General features: G+C 41.1%; 1 protein-coding gene across 1 annotated transcript; it reads right to left on the bottom strand.

The window, feature by feature from the left end:
- Positions 1-8,656: 8,656 nt before the first annotated feature.
- Positions 8,657-14,467, bottom strand: ZSCAN16 (zinc finger and SCAN domain containing 16). The gene is made up of 4 exons (XM_003829680.6): positions 14,067-14,467; positions 12,909-13,326; positions 11,823-11,961; positions 8,657-9,306 (listed from the first exon to the last, which is right to left on the bottom strand). The coding sequence occupies exons 2-4, from the start codon at positions 13,293-13,295 to the stop codon at positions 8,786-8,788; spliced, it is 1,047 nt and encodes a 348-aa protein (XP_003829728.1). The 5' UTR covers positions 13,296-13,326; positions 14,067-14,467; the 3' UTR covers positions 8,657-8,785.
- Positions 14,468-14,949: the final 482 nt, after the last annotated feature.

The raw sequence follows: 14,949 nt of genomic DNA, 5'->3' as shown, positions 1-14,949 counted from the left end.
AGTCCAGTGTCTTCTGTTAGTATCCATAAAACTGTGTCAAGTTAAATTGTTAGCTTGCAAGTAGGGTAAAAGTTTCACAATTTTCAATATGGGGTAATCACTGTTAAGTTTGGAGTGCATCCTTTTCCTGTACAAATACCCCACAAATTATAGCTATATAAACAAATTTTTTCAACAAAAATGGAATATATATTGTTCTGACACTCCTTTTGTCATTTGAACGGTTGAAAGGTATTCCTCAATAGCATATGTCATATGTAATTCTTCCGCCATTGACTGACATTGATAAACAAGTGTTTTCCTTTTTTTCTACCACTAGCGTCCTGTCTGCCTTTTATTGCCTTCCAGAATGACCTTCTCCCTATCCCATACCCCTGGTCATAATTCCCCTGTACCCCCAAGTCAAAGGACTTATCTCATTGCTCACTACTCAATCTACACACTCGTCTATTATTCTAATAACCCCCTCTCAAGAGTTTATTATTCGATTTTGCACTGATCACATTCTGTCTTATATTACTTGCTATGTTGCATTTGCTGTCAATAGATTAAAGCTTCCGTAGTTGAGGTGTCGGTTCTGAGATCTCCCTCCCAGTTGCAGTAAGTGGCAGCCCTTGAAATATGCAGATGTGCCATACATTTCTGACAGGAAGAGTGGTTTGCCTTTTTTTGTCAAGTAGCTAATCAATCTGATTCATCCTTTCCCTTCAATTCTATTCTTATTCAATAATTCCTTCTCCTTAGGTAGGTCCTCATTCACCCATGTACTTATCAAGCACCCACCATATGACAGACGCCAAGTGAGGTGAAAGTGCTGGGATGAGCACCTCTGTGGATCTCACAATGACCATCTATCTTTTGCATCCTTCTTGGTTTTTCCTTTACCCAAGTTCTGCACTTCACTCTTTACCCGTGCTTCAGAAAAGCGGAAGTTGGTTAATTAATTCCATTTGTCTGACACGGATGAGAGTGACAGCAGACAAGGGGAAAGGCAGGGAAATTCCCTTAGACTGTTCTTACATGCACTCTCACACTTAATAGTCAAAGCCACCCTATGAAATAGACACTACGTTATTAGCCTGAGTTACATAAACGAGTAAACAGAGGCTTGGAGAAGTTAAAAATAAATTGCCCTCAGTCCTAACTGGAGAGTGGTGGAGTCAGAATTTGAATCCAGGTTTAAAGAATTCTAGTGCCGGCACTCTGCACCTATTTCGCTTTGGACACTCATTTCCCCTAAGGATCAGAGAAGCTCAAAGTAGGCCACTTTTCGTCTCCGTAAGTCCGCAAGGTCCTGCGAGATCACAGTGAGCAGGGCACCAGCAAATACAGTCTGCGACCGCGAGACGTAAAGGGAAGAACGCTCCTCGGCGCCCCTCCCCAGTCTATCCTAAAGTCAAGAACGTCCGAGCCCGCCTTTCTCCGGGGGCGGGCTGCAATAAAACAGTAAAATCCTCCATTCCCCATCAGCGGTCGATTGGGGGCTCTCCCGAAGCGGCAGCTCTGTAGGACCGCTCTTCTACCCCAAGATCCCTCGGCTTCGGCCCCCTAGGTGCCAGGGTCTGAGGGACCCCACGCTCAAAGCCGCCGGCCGGGGTCGACAACTGCAGAGAGGGTCGGGATAGGAAATTGCGGGTAGCGGCAGATGCGGGTCCCCAGGCATCCCGGAGGTTCCCACAGGTCTGCAGTGGGCCTACTTTGCGAAAAGGGCCCGGCTGCGCCGAGCCTCGTTCAAATCAGATGCCAGACAGTGTTTCTTGGGATCCATCCAAATAGGGCCCTTGTTTCTCTTTGTGGGAGCCCTGGGCCTCCTTCCAGGCCGGAACCCAAGTGCTTAGGCAGCTGGGAAAGGCCGGTCCCCTTTTTCAGTTCTCTCGCGACCTCTAGCCACTTCCGGTTGCTAACGGTTCCCAAACAGCCCCCGAAAACGCTACGTGAGTTGGGCCCTGGGCCAGAGGCAGAAAACGGACGGAAGAAAAGGTCTGGCCGGTGAGTGTCCGAGTGAGGGCGAGATTGGGTGGTGTTCTCTGCCGGTGGATAGGCTCGACCGTCCGGTTTGGGATTGGGGTTAGGTATTAGGGAGCGGTTCAAAATTATGCTAATTGTTAAGATTACGAGTATTATTTAAAAACATACACAACAGCAACAATACAATGAGCCCACGAAGATCAAATGCCAGTTAACTGATTTAAGCAGCTTTGATAGGAAGAAAATGCTGAATTTAATGCTAACAAAAAGATCTAAGTGCGCTGTTAGGGGCTAAGACTTTTATAACATTATGGGCCAGCCACTGTTCTAAACCCTTCACATTTGGTCACTCATTTAATTCCTACTTTATGAGGTAGATATCATTATAATACTGTTTTACAGATGGGGAACCTGAGGCACAGAGAGAAAAGTGTATTAGCCAAGGTCATATAACTAGTAACTGGCAGAACAAAGATTCATACCCAGGCATTCTTCCTTTAAATTCTGTACTCTGGCCTTTCATTGATAACCTGGTTTTATCAGCTTAGGAAATTTGCTATCCAGATGGAAGTATAAGTTTCTACAGAGATATGTTATTGCAGCAGTGTTCTGAATCTCATCGGGTTTGTTGGCAATTTGCCTTTCAACAGAGGGTTTTTTTTTTTTTTTTTGATAAGGGTGGCTTCCACAGAGAGATTTAAGGAGAAGAGAACAATAAAAATTTTCATTTTAATAAATAAGCCCCATTTCAATGTCCCTTCTCCTGTATCATTCCTCTGATTCTTCTCTGTCATTATTTGTTTCTATTAGGTTAAATCATTTTACATTTCTGGTATTTAACCATTTTGACCCACAAAAACAGGGATTTCATTTGTTTAACCTAATACAGAAACATCTTTTCAAGCAGAATTTAGGAATCTACAACAATGAGCAAGATTATATTTTCATCTCCAAAATGTACGTTAAGTCTGTTTGTTTCTCTTTATATCCACTGTGAACCCATGGTCCATGCCACTACCTTCTTTCACTTGGGTTACTACGGTAGCCTCTGGACTGATTTCCTTCTGCTCTTTTCTCATTCTTGCCTCTTTAAGGAGCCAGAATGATCGTTTAAAAACAAACATTGGATTATGTTCCTCCCTTCTAGTAGTTCCCCATCACATTTAGAATACACATCCTGGCCCCTGTTCACCTCTCTCACCTAATCTTGTGTCACCTTCCCCTTAATCCAGTGCTTTCAACACGTGGCCTTTTTCAGTTCCTGTAACACACCAAATTCATCCCTATTCAGAGACTTTGCATTACCTCTCCCTTTCGTGTGGAATGGTTTTCTGCAGAACTGAAGGTCAGTTCTATCTAATAAATAGGAATATAATGGGATTCACCTATGTAATTTAAAACCTTCTTATTAATAGCCATATTAAAAATGTAAAAAGACAGGTGAAATTATCTTTAGTTTAAACCATCATATCCAAAATATTACTATATCAACATCTAATCAATATAAAAATTATTAATGAAATATCCTATATTCCATTTTTTGAAAGCCAGTGTGTTTATACTTATTGGACATCTCAATTCACATATTATATTTTCATAAATAATCTATATTGAGATTACATAAAATTTAAAATAAAAAATAGATTCACATATCCAAATTATTTCAAACATACTTAAAAGTTATCTAGTGAATTATGAGTTTTAAAGTTTAATTAAAATTAAAAATTTAGTTCCTCAGTTGCAGAGCCAAATGTACCTCGTGGCTACTACACTGGACAGCACAGATTTAGATCAAGGATAAAATGTGTATATTCATGATTGGGTCAAGGGGCAAAGAAGAAAATTGCACCAGAAGTGTGGCAAGGAGGGAAGGGGAAGGTCTGCAAAAATGCAGTGTAAGCTCTTTATGCAAGTCACATTTAAGGCACATTACTAGTCCTCACTAGTAAATGAGGTAAGGCTTTCTAAAGTAGACTACTTTTTAGCATCAAGGCTGCATAGATTTTAGGTATGTTGGGAATAATTTTCTGGGGTAGGAAAAGGGTCCAGTAGTGCTGGTCACATGTAGCATTTCTTTCTTTCTTTTTTGTTTTTTTTTTTTTTTGAGATGGAGTTTCTGCTCTTGTTGCCCAGGCTGGAGTATAATGGCACGATGATCTTGGCTCACCGCAACCTCCGCCTCCTGGGTTCAAGCAATTTTCCTGCCTCAGCTTCCTGAGTAGCTGGGATTACAGGCATGCACCACCAGGCCTGGTTAATTTTGTATTGTTAGTAGAGACCCTGACCATGATGGTCGGGATGGTCTGGAACTCCCGACCTCAGATGATCCACCCACCTCAGCCTCCCAAAGTGCTGGGATTACAGGCTTGAGCCACTGTGCCCGGCCACATGTAGCATTTCTAAGTAGAATTTTATTGTGTATGATGTGGAAGAATCGTAGAAATCTGATTATTTTCCTATAGAGCAGGGGTTCTCAACTGGGGGTGATTTTGCCTCTCAGGGGACATTTGCCTCACTCAGCCTGCCCACCAAATTGCCTGGAGACATTTTTGGATATCACAAGTGGGAAGTGCTAGTGACATCTAGTGGGTAGAGGCCAGGGATACTGCTAAACATCCTACAGTGCAGAGGACAGCCCCGACATCAAAGAATTGTCTGGCCCAGAATGTCAATAGAAATAGTTTCTCAAGGTTGAGAAACCTTGCTCTAGAGGATCTGAGTAAGAAAGACTGAGATACCCACTCTTTTAAAACCTCAGCCTAACTCCCTTGTGATATTACCATGGGAAAAACAGGTTGTTTTGAAGCATTTCAGTTTCCATTTGTTTCCACTGTTGATGGATTTTGTGATCAGACTAAAATAGAATAATTTCATGCTCAAGATGAGAATGCAGACCATTTAATAAAGATAATATAGTGTGTGCTGTACACGTAAGACTCAAAGCACCTTGGGATCAGGAGCTGGTCTTTTTACCTTTATATGGCTTGTATCATATGATCCACTGTCTCCAACAATTGATGCCAATATATTAGAATCACTTGTCTATCTTTCCTATCTCCATCCCTTGTTTTATAGTTGTTCCTCTTTTCATCCTTTTCTTTTCATCAAATTATTTTCATCCCTTTCTCCTCATTTTCCCCCTCTTCATCAATACCCACTGATACCTCCTATAGACCCTCCCTCAACACTCATCTATTTCTTCCATTCATACCTGTTGACACCCTTACTTAGAATTGCCAGTTCACTACCAACCCATCTGTGTCTGAGAGAGCTGTCCCCCATATTCCCTATAGCTGTCTGTTGTAATTACTGTCTTGTTAGTCCACGAAACTACAAAATATAAATTCTTGCCTCCTCCCTCAGAAAAAAAAAACCCTCCAAAAAGATATGAAGAACAATAACACATTTGCTTTTGACACAACTCTCTGAGGAACTGCTTTCCATGTTCAGGTTTTTGTTTTGTTTTGTTTTGTATTTTTTTTTTTTTCAGACCAGGTGCTGTCCATTCAGGATAGCTCTCTGCTAGAACTGATACAGTGTCCAACATATTACACCTCCTCTTCCAAGAAGTGTGGCTGTGATTGAGCTGTATTCTTTCCAACTAGTTGCCCTCCCACCAGTTTCTTCTGTGGGTTTCTACATGCTTACTAAGACATTGCCTGCATCTCCAGAGTACCAGCAACTACTTAGATTTTCTTTGACCTCATGCCTCTTTTGCCTTTTGCCTGCAGTTATCCTAGACCCCACTGACTGTTCTTCTCTTACCTACATCATTCTAGGCTGTCTCTGGCCCCATGTCTTTCTGTCCCTCCCTGACTCTTACCATTACCCTTCTGGTTAACATTAGACCAAACCTGTGGTGGGCACTGTGGTGGCAATTTGGAATCAACATAAAACCTAAAAAGGGTATAATGGTTGTAGTGCTCCAGACTACTCTTCACTCAGCCTTTAAGGGTGCAGGACTCTAAGACTAGAACAGTTCTTTGTACATAATAGGTATTCAAAACTACTAGCTGAACGGAATGTTCTGTCATATATAGCAGGAGTCCCCAAGTCCCTACCGTGGCCAGGAAAGCAGGAGGTGAGGGGCCAGTGAGCAAGCAAAGCTGAGCTCTACCTCCTGTCAGATGAGCAGTGGGATTAGATTCTCACAGGATCGCAAACCCTATCATGAACTGCACATGCGAGGGATCTAGGTTGCGCTTTCCTTATGAGAATCTAATGATAAAGGAAACAATACCCCCTTCCCTATCCCTGGAAAAATTGTCTTTCACGAGACCAGTCCCTGGTTCCAGAAAGGTTGGGGACTGCTCATACAGAGGATAAAGGAAAATCAGTCTGTCGTGTGTTTACCAATTTTAGGAAACCTAATCTTAGGATAGCCAAAATCATCTTTCTTACCATTGCAGAAGCCTCCCTAAATTCAAGGATCAGAAACATGAGTTTCCCCTTTAAAGACTCTGAACAGTTTCTAAGCATTGTAGTGTTTCTCAGAAAGACTAAAAGTAAAAGGGGAAAAGCCATTATTCAGAAAGCACCTAACTTTATTTTTAAAATAAGCATGTTTCTAATACTAATACTAAATATTTCTTACTTTACTTTTCTCTTCATGACCATTAAAGAAAATCCTTTCTTTGTTTCAAATACTTTGAAATATTACTCAGGTAATTATAGTAAGTCATAAAACAAGTATTCGTGTGAAACCTGACATTTAAAAAATGTGTTGATGTAAGATACTCAAAGTAAATATGCATTTTTTTTAAAGGACCATTATGTTAAAGGGACATAAAAGCTCAGTTTATCTTTAGGGCATTATGAGAAATACCTTAAGATTCATTTTCTTGGCTGGGCATGGTGGCTCATGCCTGTAATCCCAGCACTTTGGGAGGAGGATGGGAGGATTGTTTGAGGCCAGGAATTCGATACTAGCCTGAGTAACATAGTCAGACCCTATCTCAAAAAAAAAAAAAAATCCAGATATGGTGGTATGCACTTGTAGTCCCAGCTACTTGGAAGGCTGACGTGGGAGGATTGCTGGAGCCCAGGAGTTCAAGGCTGCAGCCAGGAGTTCAAGGCTGCAGTGAGGTATGATTGTGCCACTGTACTCCGGCCTGGACAATGGAGCAAGACTCTTTCTTTCTTTATTATTATTTTTAAAAGATTCATCTTCCTACAGTTATAGACATAAAAATGATTCTTATAATTTTCCTGATCTTAAACACAATGATAAAGCAGTTGTTCTTAATAAATATCTTCAATTGAAATATCTTAATTGAAAACAAGAGATTTGAAGAGATTAGATCACTTCTTTCCTGATTGTTTTGGTGATCGTTATTCCTAGAACTAAGTAAAGAACCAGAGCTCTGCTCTTGGCAGTTTGATTGGTGGTGTGAATTTGAATGTGCAAGGCCTATGGCCACAATTCCTATCATGCTATAGGATTCTCAAATTAGAGATGTGGCCAGGTGTGGTGGCTCACACCTTTAATCCCAGCACTTTGGGAGGATGAGGCGGGCGGATCACTTGAGTTTGAGACCAGCCTGGCTGACATGGCAAAATCCTGATAAAAGTACAAAAATTAGCCAGGCATGGTGGTGCATGCCTGTAATCTCAGCTACTCAGGAGGCTGAGGCAGGAGAATCGCTTGAACCTGGGAGGTGGAGGTTGCAGTGAACAGAGGATCACTCCAGCCTGGGCAAAAAAAAAGAAAAAAAAAAGGTGTGTATCTGTGCTGTCCAATATAGTGGCCAGTAACATTGTAGCTATGAGCACTTGAAATGTGAGGAACTGAATTTTCCATTTTATTTGAGTTAATGTGGGTACTGGCCACCAATCTGGACAAACTGGACCAAGTTAGACCAACCCCTTCCTATCTCCTTCAGTTTAAAATAACCTGAAATCCAGAAAAGAAGTTATATCTAGTTATAGATCCCTTCCTCTCCCCAGCAGCTCCTAATGATCACAGACTGCCTCCTCCTCCATTTTGTTTTCCTCAGCCTTTTTTTCTTCTTTTTGAGATAAGGTCTTGCTGTTGCCTAGGCTGGGGTGCAGTGGTGCGATCACGTCTCACGACAGCCTTGAACTCCTGGGTTCAAGTGATCTTCCCACCTCAGCCTCCTAAATAGTTGGGTGGAACTACAGGTGTGTGCCACCATGCCTAGCTAATTTTTCTTAAGTTTCTGTAGAGGTGGGGTCTCGCTGTGTTGACCAGGCTGGCCTCCTGTCTTCTGATGGCTTATTCTTTATCATTGGCAAACAAAAATTTCCAAAAAATAATCATACTCCCCATTTTAAGATAAAAAAGGGATGTTGAGGCTATTATATAATGATGGAAAACAAATAATTAGTATTGTTTTATATCTTAATCTCAAAAGTAGTTTTCATCAGTTTTAACTTGTTGAAACATACCTGGTAAGCCTCTATTATCATCTGTACTTTACAGAAGGGGAAATGAAGGCAGAGAAAAATGTGTATGTCTTGTCTTGCCTAAAGTCAGACACTGAATGGTCAACTAAAAAGGACCTGGAGCAGAGACAGAATTAATTCACTGTCTTTCATCCAGGAACCATTGATCTTGGGCTGCAGGTGAGCAGTGTTGTCAGTGGAAAAGGCTTTCTGAAAGAATTCTTGATTCCCCCTCAAAACTGAACTAATATGAAATAAAAGGATATTTTACTCAGGTAGATTCTTTGGTCCAGAGAAGTTTAATGATGACTGAAGCTTTGACCACATTGAGGAAACTCAAGGTTTCTAAAATAGATTCTTTGATAACTAGTTAGGCCTGAGTGTCTAAAGAACTTTTGATATTACTACTATATTAGTAGAGTTTATTTGCAGTATGAATTCTTTGATGTCTAATAAGAGCTGAACTTACTCGGAAAGGCCTTCCACACTCATCACATTCATAGGGTTTTTCACCTGTGTGGATTCTCTGATGCTGAATAAGACCTGTGCGCCCGCTGAAGTCTTTCCCACATTCTTTACATTTATAGGGTTTTACTCCTGTGTGTACTCTATGATGTCCAATGAGATGTGAGCGCTGAATGAAGGCTTTTCCACACTCATCACATTTATAGGGCTTCTCTCCCGTGTGAGTTCTCCTGTGTTTACTAAGGTCTGAGCTATGACTGAAACTTTTCCCACATTCATCACATTTATATCGTCTTCTTTCCCTCTGTTGCCATTCTGATCTGCCCTCATTTTCAATAATATCTTTGGACTTAGGATGCTGAGGAGTATCTTTGTTCAGTCTGTCATTTATTTCCCCAAGGAATTCCTTGTCTTTGGGCATATCTTCCTTCTGGAACAACTCTTCATTCTTAGTCCTAGTTTTATCACCTGTAACAAACAAACAGTACACAGACAGGTCCTATTCTATGTTTGAGAAGCAAACAGCCTATGGAAGAAAGAACATGTAAATGTTATAAATGTGTTATAAAATAATGAGAAGTCACATACAACACACATATCAAATATTTGGTACCATCTTATTTTTGGTATCATCATAGCACAGAGTCACAATGTAAGGAAGAAATTAAGAATTAAGGAAGATATCAGCAGAACAAGCTGTTTGAGAGTAGATTAAGAGAAGAAAAGGCAAAAATAGAGCTCAAGAGATAAGTTAGCAATACTGTGTAAGGGAAGAAGGATAAATGAGGGGACTATAGATATGCCAAGGATAATTAGAGAGAGACTGGAGAACAGAGATGGGGAGGGAGGTAAAAGTTTGGGAGAAACATGCAGGGGCCTGAAACATAGGTGGCAAGTAAAATCAAGTAAAAGTGAATGGAGAGGATAATAGGATTTGGGGTCTGAGAGGAATATAGTGAATAGGAACCATCCAAGGAGAGGAGTGTGTTTGAAGGATAATAATTAGCTGGAAGCAGGAAGCATGACAACATGCAGGTCAGAGTAAATAGAGGAATGAAAAGGAATAGGAAATGACAATGGATAGTCAGTGTATATGCTGGGTAAAATATTTTTTCCTGAAACTGATGTCCTTGCTGTCATCACCTCCTGTCTAAATCCTAACTCGGTGGTTTCTAACCTTATTGTGCATCAGAATCAGCTGGATCATTTATTAAAACACACATTGCTGATTTTCCCTCCCACAGACGACTCCTTATCAGAATCAAACTCAGAGCAGTTGCTATTCTTAGAATGTTATTCTCTGATGCTATTTTTTTTCACTGTTTCTTTACCTAAAATGTCACCCCCTTTCAGCTCCCACCTGACCTTCTCAGCTCAAGCAAGCCTACTCTGTGATACTTTTGCAGGCGCACCTCAGGGATAGCTATCCTCTTTGTAGTTCACGGTGTATCTCTAGTATGGTAATTATTACACTATTGTAAGTGCTCACTCTCCTGCTTCTTGAAGAGAAGTAATGTAAGTGTCTAACCTTTGGATTCCTAACATTTAGTATAGTGCCTGGCATATAGCTGCTATTTAGTAAATGCTCAATGAAAGATGAATGAATCAAAAGACAGGTTGAGCCAGGCACAGTGGCTCATGCTTATAATCCTAGCACTTTGGGAAGCTAAGGTGGAAAGATCACTTGAGCCCAGGAGTTTGAGACAAGCCTGGGAAACATAGTGAGACCTCTCCTCTAAAAAAAATAAAATAAAATAAAAATAAAAAAGAACAGATAGGACGTTCTTAACATCACTTCTAAAGCCAAACAGTAACCAGCACTCCACTCCTAGAGTTAAAGCACTGAAAGGCTTCTTTACATTACATATAATTAAATGTCATCCTTTCCAGATAGCAGCTAGGAACATCTTAGCTCAAAATAATTTTTCAGATTAGACAAATCATCTGGTAGGGATCCTACAGGATGGGAGAACTATATTGGTAAAACTTAAGTGGTAAGAATACAAAATAGGCTAGAGTATAAGGAACTACCTGGAGAGGCATTATTAGACATGAGAGCCTCTAGAGAAAGGGTGGTGAGCACTGAAAAAGGTAGGGTTTGGACAAACTGGAATTTAAAATTCACCTGCTTTTTAATGTAGCCTGGGGATACACTAGACACCCTAGTTTGTAATTAGGGAGCTGGGATGGGGGACAAAACCCAATTAATTTGACATGCAGATAAAAACAAGAAACTTTGCTGTATTGACTGATCATTGTCTCTCTTCCCTACTTCTTTCATCATGGGAATGTGTTATAGATTGACTTGTCTTCCTCCACAAATTCATACATTGAAGCCCTAACCCCTTTCAAACATTACTGTATATGACGATAGGGCTTTAATGAAGTAATTAAGGTTGAATGAGATCATAAGGGTAGGACCCTAATCCAATAGTACTAGTGTCCTTACAAGAGGAAGAGACACCAGGAATGTGTGTGTACAGAGAAAGGCCATGTGAAGACACAACAAGAAGTCTGCAAGCCAAGGAAAGTAGCCTTACTAGTAACTAACCCCATCAGCATCTTCATCTTGGACTTCCAGCCTCCAGAACTGTGAGAAAATAAATTTCTGTTAAGCCACCCATAAGTCTATGGTATCCTGTATGGCAGGCCTCGCTGACTAATACAGAGTGCCATAAGTTCTCCTGTCTCAAAATGGAAATTTAGGGGGATTTGGAACAAGAATCATTAGATAACAACAGAATTATAAGGATATTAAATAAACTCCATCCTCATCCCTTGGGCCAAATAACAGCTTTTTTGTCTAGTGAGAAACTAAAATATAACTCCATCATGGAGCAAGGGTAAGAAGAGGATAAAATTATCCATAGTGAGGTGGAGGACAAGCAGGAAATCTTTAAAAGGAGAAGATGAAAGTGAGAAAGTTTTCTTCTAACCTAAAGAAGTGCCTCTGCCCTCATACACTCAGAACTGTTCCTGCTTACCATTCCTTTGTGGTTTCCCAGCTTCCTGCTCCAGCTGGGTCTTTTTGGGATGGAGCTGGACAGTCAGTGATTCATATGGCCTTCCCAAGGGGGCCAACTTGTCCATGAGTATGTCCTGTCTTTCTGAATTGCCTGGGACCTAGGGAAAATGAGGTGTGTAAGGTGAATTTTATGGAAACTTAAGTAACTTCAGATAAAACAATCAAATGAAACATCTTCCAGGGACATAGAAAGGGGGGACAAATTCTCATTTCATTGTAAATGGCAATAATGGCTAGGAGAAGGAACAGAGGCTAATCTCTACAATTCAGGACACTACAGAGTAAAATTCAATGTCTCTTCTTTCATTGATCTGCAGAAGTCCAGGATCAGAGCACTGGGATTTGGAAGGTAGCTTAAAAATCATCTAGCCCAACTTCCAGCAAATGGGAGCATTTCTTCTATAACCATGCTATCCGATATGGTAGTCACTAGCAAAATGTGGTTACTGAGTACTTAAAATATGGCTAGTACAAATGAGATAAGCTAAATGTAAGATACATACCAAATTTTGAAAATTTAAAACACAAATATCTAAAATACCTCATTAAAAATATTGATTACATGATTAAATATTGTGAGCTAAATAAAATATATTTCACCTTTTTTTAAATGTGGCTACTAGAAAATTTAAATACATATACAGCTTGCATTATATTTCTGTTGGACAGTCCTATTCTGCAATATCCTTGACATCTACTTGAATCTCCGCTTGAATACCTATATGGAAAGGGAGTTTCTTATGGGGTAGCCTATTTTATTTATGGGTATCTACGAATGGCAGAAAATTATTTCTTTTCCTCTGATACCTGATTGCCTTTTGGTAACTTCCCACTGATCCTAGCCTTCCAAACAGGCATAGAATCAGTCTAGTGACTCTCCTCTCTACCCAGCCACACTTTAATTATTTGACATAGGTAGTCAGGTCCCTTCCTATGCCTTGTTCTTTAGAGGATAAATATTTTCAGATGTTCTTTCATATGCCTTTTGCTTTGGCTCCATCCATATCCCCTGATCACTCACAGCCAGATGACTGCCCCTTCACACCTGCTTTCCAGGTTCATCAAGCTCTCTCTCCAGATCCTCCAGTACCGTCACTGCCTCCTCTCCAGTCTCTGGATGGTGTGCATGCACCCATGCTTGCAGGTCTTTAGGAAGAATGCTCAGGAACTGTTCTAGCACCAGCAGGTCTAAAATCTGCTCCTTGGTGTGGCATTCTGGCCTCAGCCACTGACGGCAGAGCTCCCACAGCTGGGTAAGAGCTTCACGGGGTCCAGGTGCATCCTGATAGCAGAGCTTCCTGAAGTGTTGTCTATAGAGTTCCCTCCTGTGAGGACTGCACTTTTGTGAGCTGGAATCCTGTCGCCAGTAATGGTCCTCTGCCTTAATTATCAGAAGTCCTTTTTGGTCCTCAGGTTCCAGGGCTGTGGTCATTCTGGGCTTTGCCAGGAGATTTATCCTCTATCTGGGATTGAGTCAAAGAGAATCTCTTAGAATCCTGCCTCAGAGACACTCCTAAGGCATAAAAAGTTGTTACCATAGAGAAATTACAAAAATTTCTGTGAACATAAACACATCATAATGAAGCCAAGCCACCAGAAGTCAATCAGAGAAAACAGTCTTATAGGAAGCTGAAACAAAACAAAACAAAACAAAACAAAACAAAAAACAGTGACGCAGGGATATGATTTGAATCAGTGCTCTATTGTGTAACTTAGAGGAAGTTATTTATCTGGACTAGAACTACAGATCCTCAGGTACAATTCTCATGTGTGTTACAGGGTTGATATACAGATTACATGAGAACGTATGCAACGTCCCTGGCATGGCAGCGGGCACTAGTAAGCACTAAATAAATGCCAAGTATTATTAACGGCTTTGTTAAAAGGCTTTTCATTCTGTTACCATGAGATGCACGGGCCAGCTTGTGCCCCCAGGATTCACTGGTTATAGGATATGTGTGCCAACCCTGGAAGGGGATCAGACAGATGTCTCTGCAAAGGAACCCGCAACCAGTGTCCCCCTTCCACCCATCATCTCCCGGAAGGTTGGGCCAACTCCTCTCCTGTAGATCTGTTGGGGGACGGAGGGAGGGACAGGAGTGTTACACTCTGCCCGCGACAGGGAGGTGTAGGGAGGGTGTTGCTGCTGACCACAGCTGCGCCTTGTCCCCTTTTCTCCACCTGGGAGCCGGGAGACACTCACCTTACGCGCAGGGAGGAACAGGTGCAACAGCTAGCGTCCTTTGGACAGCCCCGAACAAAGACTAGACTCAAAGACACCAATCGGCGCCCGGCCGCTTCAGCCGGGCACTTCCGGGCCGCTCTAGGAAGCTTCGCCTCTGTGGCAGCTTCAGGGCTTGCCTCCTCGGCCCTAGCCAGTGGAGGACCCGGCTTTTACGCCTCGTATTGATGGGACTGCGGGATCTGCGAGCAAGTCTTATTTGTACTTCTTTAAAACGTTTTTCGGTTTAATTATTGAGTAATATGGATAAGTAATGCATTCACATACATTTATTAAAAAGAGTAAATGTCCCCCAGCGTCTAGTTTGACAATATTTTTCGTGACTTGTATATCCTTCCGTAGATATATTACACCGTTATAGATTGTCCGCGCTTTTTCCCCTCTGCACAAACAGTAGCACTTCTGTACCTTTCTTATTTTTCTTTTTACCAAGTGGTCTTGGTAAAGGCTGTACATAAGTGTTTCCTTGATCTTGCTCTTTTTTAAACAACTGCACGGTATTCAACTGTGTATTATGTTCTATAATTTGTTAATAAGTACCCCATTGGTGGTCATGAGGTTGTTTCCAATTCTTCTTTTTCAAACATTGCTGCAATAACTTACTGTGAACTCACATCATTTTTCATGTGTAAGGATATATCCATAGTCTGTATGTCTAGAAAGGGAATTACTACAGCATAGAATAGGGAAATTTGTACTTTTGTTAATGCCAAATCACCAATCATAGAATCTACTAGCAGTATTCTTATTTACCTATACTTGTCAACACAGTGTTATAAAATATTTTGATCTTTGCCAAACTGATGGGTGAAAAATGCTGTTAGTTTTTTACTCCCTCTTCCCC

This window comes from Pan paniscus, chromosome 5 (assembly GCF_029289425.2).
Source record: "Pan paniscus chromosome 5, NHGRI_mPanPan1-v2.0_pri, whole genome shotgun sequence".
Lineage (NCBI taxonomy): Eukaryota > Metazoa > Chordata > Mammalia > Primates > Hominidae > Pan > Pan paniscus.
Note: the sequence above shows the minus strand (reverse complement) of the source record. Positions and strands in the feature narration are given on the sequence as shown.

Excerpts from the sequence above, each read along its gene's own strand:
- ZSCAN16 (XM_003829680.6), bottom strand. The coding sequence starts at position 13,295 with ATGACCACAGCCCTGGAACCTGAGGACCAAAAAGGACTTCTGATAATT. Across the intron at positions 11,962-12,908 it reads TTGATGAACCTGGAAAGCAG|GTCCCAGGCAATTCAGAAAG; the intron begins GTGTGAAGGGGC and ends CATTTTCCCTAG. Across the intron at positions 9,307-11,822 it reads TGGGAAACCACAAAGGAATG|GTGATAAAACTAGGACTAAG; the intron begins GTAAGCAGGAAC and ends TGTTTGTTACAG.